The sequence below is a fragment of the Mytilus trossulus genome, chromosome 5 (genome assembly GCF_036588685.1).
Source record: "Mytilus trossulus isolate FHL-02 chromosome 5, PNRI_Mtr1.1.1.hap1, whole genome shotgun sequence".
Classification (NCBI taxonomy): domain Eukaryota; kingdom Metazoa; phylum Mollusca; class Bivalvia; order Mytilida; family Mytilidae; genus Mytilus; species Mytilus trossulus.
In genome coordinates, this window is record NC_086377.1 from 10,788,643 (window position 1) to 10,814,204 (window position 25,562).

The 25,562-nt window shown below is 31.0% G+C and overlaps 1 protein-coding gene across 1 annotated transcript; it reads right to left on the minus strand.

The window, feature by feature from the left end:
* Positions 1-17,439: 17,439 nt before the first annotated feature.
* Positions 17,440-25,346, minus strand: LOC134719244 (uncharacterized). Its single transcript, XM_063582249.1, has 3 exons — positions 25,248-25,346; positions 18,979-20,082; positions 17,440-17,549 (listed from the first exon to the last, which is right to left on the minus strand). The coding sequence occupies exons 2-3, from the start codon at positions 20,078-20,080 to the stop codon at positions 17,440-17,442; spliced, it is 1,212 nt and encodes a 403-aa protein (XP_063438319.1). The 5' UTR covers positions 20,081-20,082; positions 25,248-25,346.
* Between the last annotated feature and the right edge of the window lie 216 nt (positions 25,347-25,562).

Consider the following 25,562-nt stretch of genomic DNA (forward strand, 5'->3'; position numbering starts at 1 on the left):
CCGGCAGTAAAACGCTTGCCGAAGTGGGGCGTCCGTTTGGCTGTGCGGGATGTATCAAGTTTGCAGTCACGTCCGGTCAGAAGGGGGACGTTAAATCCGATGCCTCGTGTAAAGAGAGTGCCATGCTCTTTGCACGTTAAGAACCCTTGCAACAACTCTTTGAGGGGTCCGTAGGTGGCCTGTTGCAAGGCAAAATTTCTGTCCCTATCCAATATACCTCCCTTTTCCGGTGGCAGTCCAAATTTCTCCGACCATCATCCCTGATGGCCTCTATTGTATCAACCTACCGATTGTATTTATTGTGAACTTGTTCTCGTCCTGAATATGCATGAAATATTTGCCACTGGACGTTAAGCAACCAACAATCAATCAATCGAGTTAAAAGGGATGTCGGCTCCAAACATATGATTTGGCCTAGACTTTCTATGCAGTTTTGTTTTAGACAGAACACTCCACTTTTTCACATCATTCTAGGGTTGTTCTCCGATCTAAACCTCTTCATCGGAGGCATTTGGGTTTGCTCGGGTGTCTCCGCTGTTGCCTTTGCTGATAGTCCAGCTTCGGCCTCCCAACTCTTCACTGCTCTTAGTGCTGCCTCCTCCAAGGCACGTTCCGTCCTGTTCTACAATACTTCGTATATAATATCCTGTTCTACAATATATAATATCCTGTTCTACAATATATAATATTAAATGGTGTAGTCTTATAGCGATAAATAGTTAAACATGTTCCGAATTTAGTTATTCACACAAGAATTGTATGAACTATTAATTGCTGAACATTTAGATGTTACTGAACTTTTGAAATTATTTTGTTTTTAGTAAATGAAACACACACTACAGTTAGTTAAGTTATTTGTATATTGATATAATTGATAACAAACAGTTAATATGAATAGTTAATATTACAATTGGTAATGATGAGCTTGTAAACCTGTTGCGAGATGGTTTACAATACTTTTCATTCGACTTGGCTTCAAGTTTGTATTGTTTCCCTGACGATCCCAGTCATTATTCATTGACAATTTAATGATTTCGGACAACTCTTCCTTCATAGCCAACTTGTCCACAATTATCTCCATCCGGAAATCCGCAGGACTCCACCTTCTCTGGATATACATGAACCTAAACCTGACGGAGAATATGTTGAGGAGTTGTAAAGTCATTTAAAAATAAATTAATAAAAAATCTGTTAAGTTCTGAAAAGTTGTCTTGTCATATATTTTCGTGATTCCTTGTGTTGCATTCTTCGAACATGGTACTAAGTAGATGTTCAAACATTGCTAATTCAAAAAGATATTGATCTCCGGATTCTATTGCATTTTGTTCAATGACCTTCACCCATTCATTAATTACGCGTGGTGATAAGTTAATATCCCTACCTACAGATGGATTAAATGTTACCATACATTGCTGAAAAATTCTTTTTAAAACAGTAATTTTTGCCTTTATGCAAACTTTCGAATTCAAAGTTTTATAAACCTTTTTTTTACAAGAGATGGGCTAATCCCAGATTTGTTGATGATGTTATTGAACCTTGATGAATTATGTTAGTAACTAATCTAATTGAATATGCTACTTCCTAAATAAGCAATCGAGTTTCCGTTTACGTATTGAAGATCAACATTCTGTTTAGTTAATTTTAGTACATTTTTTAAAGTTTTGTGAATTTTTTAATGTAATAAACACAAGTGTGCTCCAGAATCAACAAGTGCCCTTAGTTTTCTAGTTTTCATATTTAATATACAACTGTTTGGATCTCCTGCCAAATTGATAGTAAACAGCATGTGTTATTGGTTTTGGTTTTCTCTCTTTGTTTCATAACAAGGAGAGTTTCTTAGTTTACCTGCAATCTTATTTCTTGTTTCTCGAAAGTCCTAACCCTACAAAATATGTTAATGAGACCTTTTCGTCTACATTTCTTGCATTCTATTTCTTTATTAAAATTTTGAGTTTGGTCAAAAACATTTACTTGTTTTCTTGTCCTACAATCCTTGCAGTTACAGTTTACAAAAACCTGTTCGTACACGATTTCAGAGAGCTAGAGTTGTTGTGTCAGATCCAACAGAACAACTAGATATTACTTTGCTTTCATGCAATCATTAAACAAAGACCATGATGGTATTAGATTATTACTCGTTGCAGTAGATTTATTCTTTCGCTTTGCTTGGGTGGTGCCCTTGAAAGATAAGACTGGAAAGAAGTAGAGAAAGCTTTGGCAATTATTCTTGATAAAGTGTCTCTAAAAAAAGAGAAGAATATTTTATTAATTTACAAATGTCTATTTCTTTTTGTTCAAGTAAAATAAAAACAAAAAAAAACAAAACAACCAACTCAAAATATGTATGTATGTATATGTATGCAGATGTATAAATGAATAAATAACTACTTTTAAACTGTGAACAATATATCCATATGAAAAAAAGTGTTCTGTCTCAGAAACAAACAAAAAAACCATATACAATTTACTTTAAAAAAAATGAATTCTTTTAAGATGAATAATTTTATCTTTACAACAGTTAAACATATCTCTCAACTTGAACTTTTGAAAATATTGAACACCAATTGTCACGTTGAAAAATGTTTGCGAGGTCATATAGAACGGTATCGTTCATCTTTACCACTATAGAAAAAATGTCTTTGCTTGTTACAAATCCACATTTCCGTATGATAGAACTGCAACATCTCATGTCATGTGATTTCCCCCAATCGTTTTACACTGTTTACAAACATCTTCTAGCGATTGATATATTTCATCTAGGAGTACAGAAGGTAAGCTCACTTTTAAATCTCGAGTTAAAAGGGATGTCGGCTCCAAAAAAAGAATTTGGCAAATACTTTCTATGCAGTTTTGTTTTAGACATAACACTCAAATTTTTCACATAATTCTGGGGGTTTTCTCCGATCTGAGCCTCTTCATTGGAGGCATTTGGGTTGGCTCGGGTGTCTCCACTGATGACTCTGCTGATGGTCCGGCTTCGTCCTTCCCCATCTCCGCTGCTCTTCTGAATGCTGCCTCCTCGCTACTAAAGGGGGCTCAATTTCCCTCAAAACAAATGATTATTACCCCCCACTATATGAATTCTTATCACAACACCATTTATTATTACATAATGTATATCGCCCCTTTTTGAACTATAATAAAATCCTATATATACAATGGAAAGCAAGCAACCATAACTGACAAATAAGAGTAGTTGTTATATATTTACAAGTTTATTTATAGTGAATTCGTTGAAACTATATATGAATACAACAACAGGAGAACAGTTATAGACATCAGCCAATTTTTAAACCATGAACCTTTCATTTAAGGCATTTCATTGACGTTGATTCAGTGGAACTACTTAACATCCATCACACAGTATATTATTAAAGCTTTGAATCAGAAACATTTAGGATGATATGGTTTAATACATGTATTGTACAGTGTAATTTATTTGTGAATTGTGATATAAATTAGGTATGCATATATTTTTTGTTTTTGTTTTGGTGTTTTTTTTTTAAACAATATCTTTTTTTTAAATTATAATCCCCTTTACATGATATAAAGTTAAATGAAATTAGATATTATTTACAGGTATGACATTTTATAAAAACTCTCTATATAGCCTGTCAAGATAACTTTATTTATATAAAGACATCAAATAATGGAATGAATGCATTTTATTACACAAATGTATTATACAAAATTAATATAACAACAAATGTCCTTAGATATTTAAAAAAACATAGACAATTCATTGTTTAAATCTCATATATCTGGTTTGTCCATTTTCCAATGTCAACTGTTCAGTTCGTCTGATATTAAATCCCTTTTTATGGATTTTAATTGTTTCTCAAACATGATTTCACTATTTTATTTAATTTTATTGCGTTCCATTAATTCTGCCTGGTACATAATTTTTACAGCCATATCATCAATTTTCTTTTTCAGGAGGTCTTCAAGGTGATTAATAACAGCTATTTCTGAATACCTAAGAAATACATTCAAATTATAACTATTCAGTAAATTATTATTATCATTATAAAAAGTCTTTAACTGAATTAAAAATAAGAATGAGTTAGTTGGTATATTGTAAAAATGTCATATAGTATGCTAATCAGTTTTCATTTCAATACAGCAACAGCGCCTTGGAAGGTTTCTGGGTTTGACCGCATGGTTTTCATTTTAAGGTGATTAAAGAAAGGTCATTGATAAAAAATAATGTTACCAATAGTTTCTGAATAATGGATAAATTTACATTTAAGTCCTTAAAATCTTCTTCTGCCAGCTGTAGTGGAAAATGGATGTCTCTGGCACATGTCATGTGATTTCACCTAATCGTTTTACACTGTTTACAAACATCTTTGGCTCAATTTGATAAATCTAAATCTAGTGATTGATATATTTCATCCAGGAGTACAGAAGGTAAGCTCACTATTATATCTCGAGTTAAAGGGATGTCGGCTCTAAACATATAATTTGACCAATACTTTCTATGCAGTTTTGTTTTAGACAGAACACTCTCAAATTTTTCACATCATTCTGAGGTTTTTCTCCGATCTGAACCTCTTCATCGGTGGCATTTGGGTAGGCTCGGGCGTCTCCACTGATGCCTCTGCTGATGGTCCTGCTTCGTCCTCCCCCTCTCTCCGCTGCTCTTCTTAGTGCTGCCTCCTCACTACTATAGGGGGCTCAATACCCCAATAACACATGATTATAACCCCCACTTTATGAATTCTTATCACAACACCACCTATTATTATATAATATATATCCCCCCCCTTTTTGAACTATAATAAAATCCTATATCCACAATAAAAGAGCAAGCAACCATAACTGACAAATAAGAGTAATTGTTATTTATTTACAAGTTTATTTATAGTGAATTTGTGTTAACTTTGTGTGAATACAACAACAGGAGAACAGTTATAGATATCAGTCAATTTTTAAACCAGTAACCTACCATTAAATGTATTTCCTTAACATTGATACAGTGGAACTACTTAACATCCATCACACAGTATATTAATAAAGCTTTGAATCAGAAACATTTAGGATGATATGGTTTGATACATGTAGCAAAACTGTAAAAGTATGAATGATATTTTCTCTCAGATATTGTACAGTGTAATTTATTTGTAAATATTTGTGAAATAAATTTGGTATGCATATTTTTTTTGTTGTCTTGGTGTCGTTTAAAAAAAAAGTATATCTAGTTTTTTACTAATAATCCCCTTGACATGTTATAAAGATAATTGAAATTAGATGTTATTTACCGGTATAACATTTTATAAAAACTCTTTATATAGCCTGTCAAGATAACTTTATTTATATAAAGACATCAAATTATGGAATTTATACATTTTATAACACAAATGTATTATACAAAATTAATACAACAACAAATGTCCTTAGATGTTTAAAAAAACATACTAGACAATTCATTGTTTAAATCCCATATATCTGGTTTGTCCATTTTCCAATGTCAACTGTTCAGTTCTTCTGACATTAAATCCCTTTTTCTGGATTTTAATTGCTTCTTAAACACAATGTCACTATTTAATTTAATTTTATTGCGTTCCATTAATTCTGCCTGGTACATTATTTGTACTGCCAGATCATCAATTTTCTTTTTCAGGAGGTCTTCAAGGTGATTAATAACAGCTATTTCTGAATACCTAAAAAATACATTCAAATTATAACTATTCAGTGAATTATTATTATCATTATCAAAAGTCTTTTACTGAATTCAAAATAAGAATGAGTTAGTTGGTAAATTGTTAACATGTCATGTAGTATGCTTATCAGTTTTCTTGTTTGGATTGTTTTACATTGTCATGTTGGGACCTTTTATAGCTGACCATGTGGTATGGGCTTTCTTGAAGACCATATTGTTACCTCTAGTTGTTAATTTCTGAGTCATTTCAATCTCTTGTGGAGGGTTGTCTCATTGACAATCATACCACATCTTATTTTTTATAATTACGAATTTAAGAGATTCAGTCTATTCAGTTTCATTATCCATATTAGAATAATTAAGAACCATTATAATAACAGTAATGCAAAATTACTAAATACCTTGTTTGAACATCATTTGTTTGAGGCGCTTGTTTAATTGTTGTTGTTCCCTCCATAGTTAATTAAATCTGATTATACCTGAAAAAAACTCCAGTAATTACAAAAATAAAAAATACAATAATATCACAGGAAAAAAAAACACACACTCACGAACTATAATTTAAATTAAGAAACCATTCTCTAAAATAATAGGATAAACAGGAGCAAATGTTACAAAGTTCAAATTATACAAGTAAGTGGGATAAAGTTGTCTTGTCATATTTTTTCGTGATTCATTGTTGTTGCATTCTTCGAACATGGTACTAAGTAGATGTTCAAACATTGCTAACTCAAAAAGATATTGATCGCCTGATTCTATTGAATTTAGTTCAATGACCTTCATGATATATGGTTTCTCCATTTTCCAAAATGTCACCTGTTCAGTTCTTCTGACATTAAATCCCCTTTTCTGGATTTTAATTGTTTCTAAAACATGATTTTACTAATTAATTTGATTTTATTGCGTTCCATTAATTCTGCCTGGTACATAATTTTTACAGCCAGAACATCAATTTTCTTTTTCCTGAGGTCTTCAAGGTGATAAATAACAGCTATTTCTGAAAACCTAAAATATACATTCAAATTATAACTATTCAGTGAATTATTATAATCATTATCAAAAGTCTTTAACTGAATTCAAAATAAGAATTGTTAGTTGGTATATTTTTTTTTGTATTTGATATATCTTAATCTAGTGATTGATATATTTCATCCAGGAGTACAGAAGGTAAGCTCACTATTATATCTCGAGTTAAAAGGGATGTCGGCTCCAAACAAAGAATTTGGCCAATACTTTCTATGCAGGTTTGTTTTAGACATAACACTCAATTTTGTTTCACATCATTTTGGGGGTATTCTCCTATCTGAGCCTCTTCATCGGAGGCATTTGGGTTGGCTCGGGCGTCTCCATTGATGCCTCTGCTGATTGTCTCGCTTCGTCCTCCCAACTCGCTGCTGCTTTTCCTAGTACTGCACCTCACTACTATTCAGGGGGGGGGGGGGGTCATTACCCCAATAACAAATGATTATAACCCCCAACTATATGAATTCTTATCATAACACCATCTATCATTACATAATATATATCAACCCTTTTTGCACTATAATAAAATCCTTTATCCACATTGAGAAAGCAAGCAAACATAACTGACAAATAAGAGTAGTTGTTATATATTTACAAGTTTATTTATAGTGAATTTGTGTTAACTATATGTGAATACAACATCAAGAGAACAGTTATAGACATCAGCCAATTTTGAAACCATAAACCTACCATTAAAGACATTTCATTAACATTAATACATTGAAACTACTTAACATCCATCACACAGTATATTAATAAAGCTTTGAATCAGAAACATTTAGGATGATATGATTTAATACATGTAGCAAAACTGTAAAAGTATAAATGATATTTTTTCTCAGATATTGTACAGTGTAATTTATTTGTGAATATTTGTGAAATAAATTAGGTATGCATATATTTTTTTTTGGTTTTGGTGTTTTTTTTTAACTATATCTAGTTTTTTAATAATAATACCCTTTACATGTAATAACGTTAGATGAAATTATATATTATTTACAGGTATAACATTTTATAAAAACTCTTTATAAAGCCTGCCAAGATAACTTTATTCATATAAAGACATCAAATAAAGGAATTTATACATTTTATTACACAAATGTATTATACAAAATTAATAAAACAACAAATGTCCTTAGATATTTAAAAAAAAACATAGACAATTCATTGTTTAAATCTCACATATCTGGTTTGTCCATTTTCTAATGTCAGCTGTTCAGTTCTTCTGACATTAAATCCCATTTTCTGGATTTTAATTGCTTCTTAAACATGATTTCACTATTTAATTTAATTTTATTGCGTTCCATTAATTCTGCCTGGTACATTATTTGTACTGCCAGATCATCAATTTTCTTTTTTAGGAGGTCTTCAAGGTGATTAATAACAGCTATTTCTGAATACCTAAAAAATACATTCAAATTATAACTATTCAGTGAATTATTATTATCATTATCAAAAGTCTTTAACTGAATTCAAAATAAGAATGAGTTAGTTGGTATATTGTAAAAATATCATATAGTATGCTAATCAGTTTTCTTGATTGAATTGTTTTACATTGTCATGTTGGAACCTTTTATAGCTAACCATGTGGTATGGGCTGTGCTCATTCTTGAAGATCATATGGTTACCTCTAGTTGTTAATTTCTGTGTCATTTCAATCTCTTGTGGAGAGTTGTCTCATTGGCAATCATACCACATCTTCTTTTTTTATAATTACAAATTTAAGAGATTCAGTCTATTCAGTTTCATTATTCATATTGTAACAATTATAATAACAGTAATGAAAAAATACTGAATACCATTGAACATCATTTGATTATGGCTCTTGTTTGATTGTTGTTGTTCCCTCCATAGTAAATTAAATCTGATTATATCTTTAAAAAAAACTCCAGTAATTACTATAATTAAAAATACAATATCAACAGGAAAAAAAAACCACACACTCACGCACTATAATTTAAATTAAGAAACCATTTTCTAAAATAATAAGATAAACAGGAGCAAATGTTACAAAGTTCAAATTATACAAGTAAGTGGGATAAAGTTGTCTTGTCATATTTTTTCGTGATTCATTGTTGTTGCATTCTTCGAACATGGTACTAAGTAGATGTTCAAACATTGCTAACTCAAAAAGATATTGATCGCCTGATTCTATTGAATTTAGTTCAATGACCTTCATGATATATGGTTTCTCCATTTTCCAAAATGTCACCTGTTCAGTTCTTCTGACATTAAATCCCCTTTTCTGGATTTTAATTGTTTCTAAAACATGATTTTACTAATTAATTTGATTTTATTGCGTTCCATTAATTCTGCCTGGTACATAATTTTTACAGCCAGAACATCAATTTTCTTTTTCAGGAGGTCTTGAAGGTGATAAATAACAGCTATTTCTGAAAACCTAAAATATACATTCAAATTATAACTATTCAGTGAATTATTATAATCATTATCAAAAGTCTTTAACTGAATTCAAAATAAGAATTGTAAGTTGGTATATTTTTTTTGTATTTGATATATCTTAATCTAGTGACTGATTGATATATTTCATCCAGGATTACAGAAGGTAAGCTCACTATTATATCTCGAGTTAAAAGGGATGTCGGCTCCAAACAAAGAATTTGGCCAATACTTTCTATGCAGGTTTGTTTTAGACATAACACTCAATTTTGTTTCACATCATTTTAGGGGTATTCTCCTATCAGAGCCTCTTCATCGGAGGCCTTTGTGTTGGCTCGGGCGTCTCCACTGATGCCTCTGCTGATTGTCTCGCTTCGTCCTCCCAACTCGCTGCTGCTTTTCCTAGTACTGCACCTCACTACTATTTAGGGGGGGGAGGGTCAATACCCCAATAACAAATGATTATAACCCCCAACTATATGAATTCTTATCATAACACCATCTATCATTACATCATATATATCACCCCTTTTTACACTATAATAAAATCCTTAATCCACAATGAAAAAGCAAGCAAACATAACTGACAAATAAGAGTAGTTGTTATATATTTACAAGTTTATTTATAGTGAATTTGTGCTAACTATATGTGAATACAACATCAAGAGAACAGTTATAGACATCAGCCAATTTTGAAACCATAAACCTACCATTAAAGACATTTCATTAACATTAATACATTGAAACTACTTAACATCCATCACACAGTATATTAATAAAGCTTTGAATCAGAAACATTTAGGATGATATGGTTTAATACATGTAGCAAAACTGTAAAAGTATAAATGATATTTTTTTCTCAGATATTGTACAGTGTAATTTATTTGTGAATATTTGTGAAATAAATTAGGTATGCATATATTTTTATTTTTTTTTGGTGTTTTTTTAAACTATATCTAGTTTTTTAATAATAATACCCTTTACATGTAATAACGTTAGATGAAATTATATATTATTTACAGGTATAACATTTTATAAAAACTCTTTATATAGCCTGTCAAGATAACTTTATTCATATAAAGACATCAAATAAAGGAATTTATAGATTTTATTACACAAATGTATTATACAAAATAAATAAAACAACAAATGTCCATAGATATTTTAAAAAAAACATAGACAATTCATTGTTTAAATCTCACATATCTGGTTTGTCCATTTTCCAATGTCAGCTGTTCAGTTCTTCTGACATTAAATCCCATTTTCTGGATTTTAATTGCTTCTTAAACATGATTTCACTATTTAATTTAATTTTATTGCGTTCCATTAATTCTGCCTGGTACATTATTTGTACTGCCAGATCATCAATTTTCTTTTTTAGGAGGTCTTCAAGGTGATTAATAACAGCTATTTCTGAAAACCTTAAAAATACATTCAAATTATACCTATTCAGTGAATTATTATTATTATTATCAAGTCTTGAACTGATTTCAAAATTAGAATAGTAAGTTGGTATATTGTTAAAATATCATATAGTATGCTAATCAGTTTTCTTGTATAAATTATTTTTACAGTGTCATGTTGGAACCTTTTATAGCTAACCATGTGGTATGGGCTTTGCTCATTCTTGAAGATCATATGGTTACCTATAGTTGTTAATTTCTGTTTCAATTCAATCTCTTGTGGAGAGTTGTCTCATTGACAATCATACCACATCTTCTTTTTTTATAATTACAAATTTAAGAGATTCAGTCTATTCAGTTTCATTATTCATATTGTAACAATTATATTAACAGTAATGCAAAATTACTGAATACCATTGAACATCATTTGATTGTAGCTCTTGTTTGATTGTTGTTGTTCCCTCCATAGTAAATTAAATCTGATTATACCTGACACAAAAACTCCAGTAATTACTATAATTAAAAATACAATAATATCACAGGAAAAAAACCCACACACTCACGAACTATAGAAACCATTCTCTAAAATAATAAGATAACAGGAGCAAATGTTTCAAAGTTCAAATAATGCAAGTATACATGTACAAGGATGACATAAAGCTTAAGGATGTTCAAAATGAAAATGGAGGTACACAGTACTATGCCACTAAAAAACCAATGGCTAAAGAGGAACTAATTTGTATTCAGTGCCTAGTTACAATCTGACCCGTCTTGTTAGGGACAGTTGTTTTATACAATTACGAACGTGACTTTAATTTAGGAAAAAAAATGTTTATGATAGGTACTTACTTTTAAAAAGTCAAAAGCCACAAATAAAATGGTTCTAAATAGTAACTATTACTTTTGGTCTTTATACTTAACATTAGGTTAATTAAAGCCAAACTATTTACTAGTAAGTCTAATTAAATGGCTTCAACACAATGACAACATATGGCTGAATGAAAAAGTATTTGACATAAACTTGAACATCCCTTAAGCCAAAACATGTACATATAGAAAGTCACGTTTGTAGTTTAACAATAATACATACATTTATAAACTTTGGAAATTACTTTCGATCACTGCATAGTGTTACATACCCCCCCCCCCCCCAAACCCCCAATGTTCTGGAAATATAGCATTACTTTCTTTGCTACAAATATAACACTACAGGATCGAAAGATACATAAAATAAAAAATCAATACACAAAACCTGAAATAAAACATAGATTAATATATTATATAAAACAATCAATTGATAATTTTTACATAATTGTTCAATTTATTGTCAAAAGTTCTGTGCTATTATCCTCCATCTAACATTTTCGTCTACAATTTTCCGTCCACCATACCTCCAACATCCATACTCCGATATCATATTCCGACATCCGTTACTCCGATATCCTTACGCCGGTAGCCATACTCCGACATCCATTACTCCGATATCCTTACACCGACATTCATACACCGATATCCATTACTCCGACATCATTCAACATCATCCATAACTCGGATAGCATTACTCCATCATTTGTATATACAATGTATAATGAATGAATGATTTATGAATGAATGATTTATTATAGTGCAACCTGTATATATACAATAGATACATATCAATACAATATTACATTACAGCCAGCCAGATAGGCTTACGATGCACTGACAAATTAAAGTTCAAAATTTGAAAAATAGATAACACATAGTTTTGGACGAATGTCTAAATTATTAGAAAATTCAACAGTTCAAGTAAAATAGTTAAATAATTTCTCTTCTGATACGATCACAGTCCAAGATAAAGTTCGCTATACTTTTGTTGTTGTTAGATAACAGTTCATTTAAGGCAGCATTTGGAGGAAGTTCATTTATGCGTAGAGGATAAGCATATAAAGAACAGTTAATTGTCATATGAATAAATAAAAAGTCAGTATATGTGATCTTATAGTGTTTTAAAACATTGTTCGTTATAATCGAATAGTTATACGTTGTGCGTTGTGCTATTACTTCAAGTTATATTTGCACTGTTTGTTCTGACAATTTTAGCAGTGGATATAAATTATTAGCCACTTCTTCCTTTGAGTTGTCTAACATTGTTGCAGAGGGAACATCTCTTGAGGTGTTAATATCTCCCTCGGTCTTAGCCGACAATAGTTGACTCACTCTGTCATACTAAGGGGCGACATTCTGCATCTTGCAACCACTTCCTCGTTTGGCTGAACAAGGTAACTTTTTTTTTCTATATTAACATAAAAAGAAAATGATAATACCTAACAAAAGGGAAATTACTAGATAAATTACATTATACACCCAATTTGGAAAACTTGAATCTTTTTGTATGGTTTGTAAATTTTTCAATTGGTAAATCATATTATCCATTGGGATTTCCTTAATATTTTTTAATTCTCTTGGTAGCTCAGTCAAGTTAAACTTCGGTAAGGAGTCATTAAATGGCTTCCAAAGTTTTCGCATTGTTAATTATAATTTTGAATAACCTTCGTAAATGGATCATCCTCAAGAGTATACGAAGATTGTCTACTATAAAACGGCAAAAGCGTAAGATAGTCATTAGTCGCAGTACATGTCTCATTTAACGCTCAAATATTCAAAGTAGGGTTAATTATTTTAGTAAACGTTGTCTTTTGCTTATATTTGTCATTGATTGATTGATTGTAGGTTGCTTTACGCCGCATTAGAATAAAAAGGCTATACCGTGGCGAGAGCTAATTCGAATATTTTTACAATTTAATGCATATTTTTAAAAAAAGTCCTTCAATATACTAAAATTCTTGACTAAAGCAAATTGAGTATATACAAATAAAAATCAACAGTAAAATAACGTGATAAAAATTAAAATCGATTTAAATATAATAACATTTTTATATTCTATAATAAATTCCAATTTCTTTTAAAAAAGCAACAATATTTGTAAATGGAACATTATTTAATACATCATACATATTTATATGCTTATATTTGTCACAAACAATGGCAAAGCGTAAGGGTATGTTAGTGGTAACTTACCACGAACCTGACGATATATAACTTGCCATTGGAAGAACTGAGTTTGGTTTAACTACAACACGACAATATTTATCAATATCATTTCGTTTCTTCAGGAACAAAGAAGTTATGCAATTTTTACTTAAGTTAATAGGATAAACAGGACTTATAATTTTACAAAATGTCGTAAAGGTGTTTGTGCATGTTTGAATTTCTTGCTGTTTAAACAATACCTATTTTGACCTTTCTGCATTAACTGCAATGTATTCTACATCCAAATCGTATTTTGCAATCATACCAATACTTGTATGATTCTTTTGCATTTGCATTGGTAAATTAAATGCCCGATAAATTGCAAATTTATTATTTGAATCGAGAAGAGATATTGAAATGTTAACTAATATTCTACTGTCATACAGGATAGTGGAACATGTCAAGAACCTGTAAAAGAACCACAGGTTTTCTTTTGGATCGTTACTCAATTCTAAATATTTTGGAAGTTTATCTTTTATCTCAATAAGAAGACCTTGTAAATTATTTGGTGTTATTGTACTTGGTGAAAGATGGCCCAATGAAAGCATGCTTAACAGATCTTTTATATGTTCTAAATAGAAAAATCCCTTTTGGATTAATTGTTTTAAATCCCCAGTTATTATATCTAATTGAATATATATTTGCACAAAGTTTTCCAAATCTATTATTTGCTTTTCAATAGCTTCAGTCATATTAACCAACCGGATGTCTAAATCTTGCAACCCCCTTGATAATTTATTAATGGCGTCTCTATTTTGAGATACCACTAGCCTAGTTATGTTTAAAATCGATAAATTTTCAGTCAAAATGTGTGAAATTTGCTTTTGATTTTGTGCTAATGTACGAACGTTCTCCGTAATTAAATTAATATCGTCTTCTGTCACTGTACCAAACAAAAAACTCATTGCACTACCTATAAACGGAAAAACAGAATGTTTGTGCCGATGTAAAGTTTTGAAATCGTCGAATGTATCAGTTATCGAACGATGCATGTCCATTAACAGATTAAATTATTGTTCCAAATTTGCAAAAGTATTATAAAAATGTTCCTTTCCAGGTTGTTCATAACGTCTCAAAACAGTTTGTGCTAATGCGGAGGATTTTACCATGTCATGGGATATTCTGTTAAAAAATCCTTCAAAAGGTTTTAAATCAATTATGAAGGTTACCAACCATTGTGGCCTTGTGGTGGTAACAGTATTTACTTTACAAATACAATATTGTCAGATATGAAAGCCAGCTCGCCAAAACCAAAAAGAAGTGTTAGAATTATATGTCCAGCCGTCCGTCCCATTTCCTACAATTAAACAAAATACCAAATTTTCATGACTAATAATAAAACCATAAAATAAATTAAAATAGTTGCTGTACACGTTAACTTTCACGGTACATCTACAACAGACCATTTCGGATATCCCCCCACTTTCGGCCATAAACTCAGGGCAAAACACAATCGCCCTGTTATACCTTATTTGATTTTCCATATGTAATCTAAGAGTATGTAAATAATAGAAGCCCCGGTTTCTGGCTCTTTCTACCACAATTTCTACTACCTCTTTAATTAATGAAGGAACTAACAGTCGGTCGTGGTGGGAACTGTGAAGAAAGTTTTATAAGAATCTCTAAAATAACCCCCATCATTGTATTTTCATGGAACAATCTGGCCTTTTGGGACCAGGTTTTATAAATAGAAGGATTATTGGCAACCCGTGTAGGCTATAAAAGCGAATTCTTTTAGGATCAAATTAAACTTCTGTCCGATTGCTCATATATCATATCGTAACCCGAAACCACAAAATCTTTCAGGGTCAACGTATCTGACCCTTTGTAACTACAACTTGCAAATTTCTTTAGAATTTATAGTGTTAATTTCGTAAGCCTTGTCACTAATTTTTTTTCAATGTCTTCATCTTTTTATTGTCTGATTTATTAACTTTTACCCGGTTAGGTCTTCTAGAGAGATAATTCGCGAGTGTTTTCTGTCCCAGCCAACCATTCAATTATGCCTAATGCCCATAGTTGAATCTTTTTATTCTGCATAAGGGATTCTAAAATATACTTTAATGGTTTGTGATCGGTCTTGATTGTAAATTCTGCGTTATGTAGATAATGGTCTAATTTTTGAAGTGCATAATGAATGCTACATGCTTCTTTTTCAATAGTTGACCAACGCGTCTGTGTGTCACTTAATTTGTGTGACAAGAAATAGATTAGTTTTTCATTTTTTAACCCCATACAAAACTTCCTCAGTATCGTTACACGACTGAGTCAAACAAGCACCGATTGTGTCGTCTCGTCCGTGTAAAGCGTGTACCGCTTTGTCAAATCTGGGTATGCTAATTATGGAATAACTGTCAAACTATCTTTAAGATATTCAAAAACTCTTCAAATATTTGTTGAATGTGGGAAACAAATACATGTTTTTGTGTTCTGTTAAATTGTTCCTTTTAAAATTGTTATACGATGATGACTGATGTACTCATATTTTGACCTTTTTATTGTTTATTTAACGCATCAATGTAAATATAACGGAGTATAACGGGATTTGATGAGACTGTCATTAAAGTGAGAGGGTTAGCGCTATAAAACCAGGTTAAATCCACCATTTTCTACATTTGAAAATGCCTGTACCAAGTCGTGAATATGACAGTTCTTGTTCATTCGTTTTTGATGCGTTTTTTTTATTTTTTTTTTATTTTAGGCATGTGATTATGGACTTTCCAAATTGATTATCCTGAAGTTCAGTATTTTTGTGATTTTACTATATAACCATTATGCTATGTTGCCGTTATGTAGTGCTAGATGGTGTTGTGATAAGAATTTATATAGAGAAAGGGGGGTATAATCATTTGTTATGGGGGTATGGAGCCCCTATAGTAGTCTCCTCCAACGCACGTTCCGTCCTGTTTTACAATATAATATGAAATGGTTTAATCTTATAGCGCCATATAGTTATACATCATACATGAAAAAACTGTACTATATGAAATGATTTTTGAGAGGAGAAAGTACAGTTTTGGAGAAAAATGCAAGAAATCGACATGGATATAAAAAAGATGTGGTATGATGCCAATGAGACAACATGATACAGAAACTTACAGCAACTATAGGTCACCATAGCCTTCAACAATGAACAAAAGCTCCTGTCGCACAGTCAGCTATAAAAAGTTTCAAAATGTCAACATAAAGCAATTCAAACGAGAAAATCAATGGTCTAATTTAATTACCCCCCCCCAAAAAAAAATAATGAATGAATAACATAATTTGAAGAACATAAACAAATGACAACCAGTACCAGGCTCCTGACTTGAAACAGGTACAAACATACCTTACGTGGTGGGATATCAACCATCCCCTCACCTGAGACAGTAGTATAACAGTAAAAATCAGTTGAAAAATGTAATTCATCAGATGGATAAAAATAAAATGCTATAAAAAACAAGTGGACATGATCGGGTACTTGTACATTCCAACAATTAAACATTTCTTCCAAAATTATCACGAATAAATGAAAACAAACAACTAACCTGAACATTGAACCGCTCTTCATATCGGTAAGACGGTCTGGATCAACCATCCTCACCATTTCTTTATACTCACTAACGGTCATAGTGAAGCTTTTCCACCCCGATCCGTTTTTTTGGGAGTCCTCAAATTAAGATAAGAGTTACCACCAAAACTGTTTATTGAGACAAATTTATTTAATTTGTTTTGGCTTTGAAATGTATTGCTTCTTCAGATACATCCAAATTTATTATATGTTCTGATTCACTTTCATGCTTACTTGCTATACAAACTACTAAAATTAAAAACCCAACAATTCTCAAAATTTTATATGTAATGAGGAATTTAAAAATTCTTCTGAAAGACATAATTATTCTATGGGTTCCGAGCCATAATTGAATCCTTGGAAACACAGCTGTAGACTGCAAAGAATGCCCTGGGTGACCCTTTATCCAACTGTGATACACCATATACTGATTTTGAATCTTATATTAGAGAGTATGCTTTTAATATATTGAAAAATGAATGGAGTAAGAAAGATGATAATAAATTACATGAAATTTAGCCTAATTTAGGCAAACCTTTTAACAATTTTATGTGCAGAAAAATCAATGTGTTATTTCTAGATGTCGTATTATGTAGAACATAAACAAATGACTACCATTACTGAATTACAGGCTCCTGACTTGGAACAAGTACACACATACCTTACGTGGCGGGATATCAACCATCCCCTCACCTGAGACAGAAGTATAACGGTAAAAATCAGTTGAAAAAAGTAATTCAACATATGGATAAAAATAATATGCTATAAAAACAAGTGGACATGATCTGGTACTTGTACATTCCAACAATTAAACATGTCTTCCAAAATTATCACAAATAAATAAAAACAAACAACTAACGTGAACATTGAACCGCTCTGCAATATCGATAAGACGGTCTGGATCAACCATCCTAACCATTTCTTTATACTCACTAACGGTCATAGTGAAGCTTTTCCACCCCGATCCGTTTTTCTTGGGGAGTCCTCAATTTAAGATATTAGTGTTACTATTGTGTTGATATTTTTCGTGTTCCAATTGTATTGCTTTACAGCACAATTGAGGGGTAAGTCTCACGGTAGAAAGGTTGGGGAACGAAATATCAAGAAACCCGCAATTAATTTAATAAAGAAAACATCAAAGTAATGACAATATTATTTCAAAGTTAAAATAAATTGAAAACAATAATAAAATACAACATTTAATTACAATAAATTGTTGAATAATATAATAATTATTGTTATAAATTTAAACTTTGTAAATTAAAAAATATCAGTTACTTGTAAATTTTATTTAACTTTTCCAAAATAAAATAAAAAGAAAAATAATTTTAAATATAAATTATATTCCAAACTAAGAACTCACCTAGAAATATCAAGAAACCCGCAATTAATGTAAAAGCGGCTTGATTCACTTTATATATTATTCGGTTCGGACCTATCAATAATGTTTTCCATTGATTACACTGGATTTTTAAAAGTCGTGTTTGCAAGGATTTTCGAAAGTTTTGCATCATCGAAAAAATGTTGCAAAATTGCTAAATTTACAGGATGTAATTTAGTGAAGTTATACGTTTCATTTTTACAAAGTTCGATTTTTGCTGTAAAGTGTGAATTATTTGCTATTAAGATACAGTGACACGGGATTTTGAAAATACAGAATGAACAACCTGTAACCGTTAAATTCTTGTTATTGCAGTTCAAATGTAGTTTATCAAATCTATACACAAGAACCGAATCATGTGAAATTTGTTCAATATGTGGAATAAATTTAAAATTACAGAATTGTTTAATTTTCTGTTTATCATTGTTGAAGATATGAAACGCGCAATCTGTGGTATTGTTTGATTGAAATAAAGGATTAAAATTACAATGTTTTGGATTAAAACCTTTACATGCATTCAATTGTTCAAAGGTAAGAGTAGTAAAATGTTTCCTATCATGTGTCATTAAAATATATTCTGGTAGATCTAAAAGTTGAGTTGTGACTTGAACAGGAAATGTTTTGATTTTATACGTTTGAAATGTTTTTCCATGAGTTGTAAGTGGAAATTGGACAGCTAAATACAACTTTGAATTATTCCTAAAAACAACAAATTGAGCATTATTATAATAATAATGTGGACTTGAGGTTAAAATTTTATATCCTGTATAATTAACATTTAAAATATTTTGAATATCATTTACAGTTTGTTGAATTACTTGTGGTATGAGAATTAGAGGTGATATTTTTCCTTCTAATAAATTTATAATAGAACTTTTCAAATCAGTAACATAATTCTGGAGTGTACTCACATCTTGACTTTGATCTGTTATTATTTGAAAATATGAAGTAAAATGTTGTTCAAAGTTTTGTTTATCTCTTTTAATTTGATTGTTTAAAAATAGTAGAGAATTGTAATTTCGTTGTATACCATTCATTGCATTATCTAGTCTTTCTTCAGTTTGTGAAACAAAAGATGTTAAACTACCCCCGTATTGTGTTAATGCCTTTGCAATTTTGTTATTTTCGGTCGTTAGAGTATTTATATGGGCTACAAGTTTATTCACACTGCCAGTCGTTACAAGATCGAACAATCCACCCATGACGGTCCCTACAAAACCCAATATTGCACGCTTTGATTTACCATTTAAGGTTGAGTTTAGCTTTGGTATTAATTTATCAATTAATATTTGTGTTTCCTTTATTTGGGAATTCATATTAATTCTCATAAAATTTACTTCCGCAATTATCTTATTATATGATTGACATTGATAATTCGTAGGATGTGCACATCTGTTTATTAACATGTGTTGTACATTTAAATATGTTTGAATTTCATAAACATGTGTCCAATAATCTGTCGCAAAATCAATATCGGATTGTTCTTGAAAAACAACTCCGTAATTTACTCTCTGTTCATCTGCATTTGACGTTGACAAAAGTAAGGCAAAAAGCAAAATTGGCAAAATCGCAAATCCAAATCTTGACATGCCTACAATATAAGAAAAAGGAATTAATTTGTTTCTGATGATCAAAAGATTTGGGATAAATTTGTTTATCAGTGATCTAAATAAGGGTCAATTTTGATGTAGGATTAATCAATTGAAATGTGTTTGTCAATTGCTTGCCACGCTAATTTTATAGTCAAATGTCTATTTATTTGTTTTCTTTAACTTTTTACGCGCTTTATCTGAATGAAATGCTATCTTTAATGCTTGACTAACATTTTCTTGTGGTTCCCATGATGGGTCTGACTTATCTTTCCATTGAACTAAATAATATTTCTTACCTGCTATCCATTTTAATTTTAATAATTTAATAGCTTCATACCATACGTCATTTTTGTCTTGATTTTGATTTGAGTTTGCTTCATTTAAATCACTTTGAGAATTGTCTTCATGACTCTCATTTTCACTCAAATCATCATTTGAATTATCGGGATCTTGTTGATTTCCATTACCTTGATCATTATTTAAATCATCATTATTTATTAATAGATTTGGAGGTGGTCTATGATCTTCCGGATCTTTATATAGTTTAAGTCTGTTTGCATGGATAAATGATTTTACTGGCCTAAGTGTTTTTAAATTCAGTAACTTGTAAATTAAATCATGCCTATTTTCAAGTATAGAAAAAGGACCTGTCCACTTAGGTTCTAATTTCTTTTTCTTTCCTATCTGAACTTTTTCTTGTTTTAGTAAAACATGATCACCGACTTTAAAATTTGGTGCTCTAGTTGATTTATCATAGTATGTTTTTCTTTTAAGTTGAGCATCTTCTAAATTAGTTTTAGCAAGATCATGAATAATTTTGATTCTATTTATTAATTGATCAATGTATTTTTCTGGAGATTGGGTAATTAATTCTTCAGGAATTAATGCTGTATCTACTGGTAAAGGCATTTCTCTTCCAAATATCATATAATAAGGAGAAAACCCGGTAGACTGTGTTCAAGGACTCATCCTAAATGCCATCATAATACTAGGTAAAACTTCGGGCCAATTTGTTTGTTGTTCAGAACAATACGCTCTTAATGATTGAGCTAATGTAGAATTAGTTCTTTCACATGCTACATTGCTTTGCGGGTGATACGAACTTGTAAAATGATGTGTTACATTGAACATTTTACATAGAATGTTGACGAGTTTGCTTAGATTACTTGCATTTCTATCAGATACCAAATAACGACAAGCTCCATATCTAGTAAAAATTTCAGAATATAAGATGTTTGCAATTTCTTCGGCTTCTTGAGATCTCATTGGAAAAGCTTCACACCAATGCGAGAAAGAATCTGTTACTAACAAGATGTATTTATATTTCTCTTTTGAAGTTGGCAACCCCCCTAATACGTCCATGTGAAGTCGTATAAAAGGTCCTTGCACTGGCAATGATTTTAAAGGTGCTTTTTTAGCAGAACTGTCTTTTTTCACAGTTTGACAAATTTGACAACTAGTAACATAATCATAAACATTTTGATACATTTTTGGCCAAAAATATCTTTGTTTAATTGCTTCGTAAGTTCTTTGTACACCTAAATGTGAACCACCGGCTTTTTGATCATGAAATGACAATAAAATATCATTACGCAATGGTTCAGGAATTGCTACTTGCTTTATTAATTGATGTTTTGAAGTTCTAGTTTTAGTTCTTGGTTGAAAGAAATGATACAACGTATCATTTAGAAGTTCATATTGGCTAGTTTCATACGGTATAGCTTGTGCTCTCTTTTTGTCATCTGGTAAAGTTCCATTTTCTAAAAATTTAATTATAGGTCCAAAATATGGGCATTTTTTTTGTAAAGATGAAATGTCTTCTAACGATAAAATTGGAACTTCTTTCTCAGAGTTTGTAACTTGTTCTAATGTTTCTCCAGGGTAAATGAATGTAATTTTAGTTAAAGAATCAGAGTTTTCCAATTGTGTTTCATAATTACGTCTTGAAAGTGCATCGGAATTTTGATTTCTCGACCCTAATCTATGAATAACATCAAATTTGTATTCTTGAAGTTTTAATGCCCATCTTATTAATCTGGAATTTGTGTGTTTAATAGTTTGTAAGCATGTTAAAGCTTTGTGGTCTGTATAAATAGTAAACTTATTAGTTACAAAATAAACATGAAAATACGCCACAGCTGAGACAAGTGCTAACATTTCTTGTTCTGTAACAGTGTAATTTTTTTCTGCAGGTGTTAAGGCTCTTCCCCCATAACCAATAACATGTTCATTTTGATCTTCGCCAATTTGTGATAAAATATAGCCAATGGCTGAACCTGAAGCGTCGCAAGAAACAATAAACGGTTTATTGAAATTTGGAAAATTTAAGACTGGAGTTGATGTTAAAGCTTCTTTTAACTTTTTTTAAAGCATCTTGACAATCTGTAGTCCATTTAAATGGTGTATCCTTAGTAAGGAGTCTATTAAGAGGAGATGCAATTTTGGCATAACCCTTAACAAATTTGCTATAGTAGTTGCATAAACCTAAAAAACTTCTAACATCATGTTGATTGTTGGGAGTAGGAAAAGTTTTAACAGCATTTGTTTTTGAGGAGTCAACTTTAATACCTTCTTTAGAAATAATGTGTCCTAAATAAAGAATTTCTGATTTAGCAAAATCACATTTGTTAGGTCTTAATTTTAAATTTGCTTCTTTTAATCTTTTAAAAATTAAATCTAAATGTTGTAAATGAGATTCAAAATTTTCTGACCAAATGATTACGTCATCAACGTATACTAAGCAATGTTTCCATGTTAATCCTCTCAAAACTTGTGTCATTAAAGATTGAAAACTTTGACAAGCATTATTTAAACCATATGGCATTCTTTTAAATTGATATAGATTATCATGAGTGACAAAGGCTGTTTTATGCTTTGAGTCTTCGTCCATTGGCATTTGATAATAAGCCATTGTCAAATCAAGGCGTGAATATATTTTGGCGTTTGATTGTCCTATAGCATCAAAAACATCATCTAAACGGGGCAACGGATATTGCCTCAAAATAGATTGTTTGTTTAAATTTCTAAAATCAATGCAGAGTCTCCAAGTGTTATCTTTTTTCTTAACTAGAACAATTGGTGAGCTATATTCACTAGTCGATGGCTCTATAATATCATATTTAAGAAGTTCTCCAACTTGTTTTTGAATTTCTTGTTAAGCGGCTGGTGAAGTCCTATAAGGACGAGATTTAACACGCGGGGCATTTCCAGTATTAATTTTATGTTTATAAACATTAGTTTTACCTAACTCTTCTAAACTTGTTGCAACTACATCTCTGTTTTTATTTAGAAATATATTTAATTGTTGTTTTTGCTGATCTGTTAAATCGGCTTTTGATAAATCAAATGTAAGATTTGTTTTATTTGGGTCAGTTTGTACAGAATTCACAGATGAAACTGTAGATTTATTGATTGACTTGTCCTCATCTAAAGTAAATATTTTACTTGAATCAACATCATTGATAGTGGCCAAAATTAATCCTGATTTTAAATTTATGACTTCATTTGTGGGATTTAAAATTTGTAAATACCCTTTGTTGTTCCTGTTTTTGATTAAACATCTAGCTGTCAAACAATCTAACTTTAGATTTTTAAATGGTTCTAATAGATAATTTCGATTAGGCAATGCTTTAGATAATCTAACACAAACATTTGTAATTGTATTTGGAGGAATTGAACAGTTTCTATTAACCCTAGCATAACCTGGTGTTACTCTTATTACATTGACTGTAACTGAATCTTTAATCAAAGATAATTTATTTGTGTTCCAGTTTAAACAAACACTCTTTTCTTTGCAAAAATCTGTTCCTAAAATCATTGAATGTCTTAAAGCTGGTATAATATAAAAATTTTGAGAAAGAATTACACCACCTAATTCAAAATCTACTTTAATTTTGCCTTTAACTGGGTAGGTAGCTCCACCGGGTCCAACAATGTGTTTAATATCTGAAGTAAATAATTGATTGTTTGCAAATTTTGATTTCAAAAAAGGTTTTTTCATTTAATGCACATATTGATGAACCCGTATCGATTAATGCTCTTATCTTTAAATAACCAAAATTTATTGGAATGAGACATTGATGCATTTCAGTAACAAATCTATTTGATTCTGAATTTGAATTTTCTTGTTTTGAACAAGTTTTTTGTTTTGAACAATACTTTTTAAATTTATTGTTCTGTTTTGTATGCCTGTCCAAAGTAAACATTCGAACAGGCCTGGATTGCTATTGTGTTTGCATTCTCCTTGAAAATGAACAAGCTTTGGCAAAATGTCCTATCGTGTTACACATAAGACAAACTACTCCCCTAGCTGGACAGTAAGACCTATTTTGACAAAACCCATTGCAATAAGAACATCGTTGAAACGATGTTTGTGACTGATCTTGATAACGAATTGGTTGTCGAAAATTTTGATTGTAAGGTTGGCGTGGAGGGATCCTATTAAATCTTTGGCGAGGATATTGATTTTGAGGTGACCTAAACCTATTTGATTGATGCATTGGCTGATTTGGTACCCTTGGACTTTGATAAACGGGCTGTTGAACATAAACAGTATTTGGAGGGTTTGACGGAGGTTGATAAGATTGATTTTGTGTAGTTGTTGGACTGTTTACATTCATAGTTTGATTCATTGAATTTAAAGAATTTACATTAGAATCAATTGCTTTTTCTGCTAAATTAGCGGCATGCCTAAATTCTTCAATATTTTTAGGTTCCTTAGTCATGACAATTGTTTTTAAATCGGCCTTCAAACCATTCATTGCTACTGCCAGCAATATATCATCAGATATATTCCTGTTTGTAGCTAATTTTAACAATCTAGATAAGAAATCTAGTACAGACTCATTTCTTCCCTGATGCGTTTGTAAGATAGTTATATCTAAAAGATGTTGTTTATCTTTAAATCTATCCTTAAAAGCAAGGATTAATTGATCAAAATTTTGTTTCTTTGCATCAGATATGGTATCATACCAAATTTTAGCATGACCATCTAAATGAAATGGAAATGACTCTGAACTTTTTTTCTTTGACAAATCATAGAAAGAACAATATTGATTAAAATTTGTTAACCAAGTCTCTGGATTTTGTGAATTATTACCCTTAAATTTATCAATTTTTAAAATAGATGACATGTTAAAAATGTTCGTAGAAGGTTGCACTGTACCTGGTGTAGTAGATGTGGCTCCTGAAGAAGTTGTAGCCGCTGTACTTGGTACTGACGTTGTCAAAGCAGGGATTAACGAGAAAGCAGATGATGACGAAGCTGGTGAGCAGCTGGTCCGGTCGAAATTAACTGTGAAATTGCGCTGGCGTCTTCAATGTTGGTTTTGGTGCTCTTGTTGCCAAGGAAGTTGGAAATTTTGGTTTCAGCACCACTGATGGCCGAATTGGTTTAATTGGAGAAGGGAGAGAAGATTTCTCCCAAGCAGGAATGTAAGGTTGCTGAAAAATTGGCGAGTCTGGCGACGAATGGTATCTC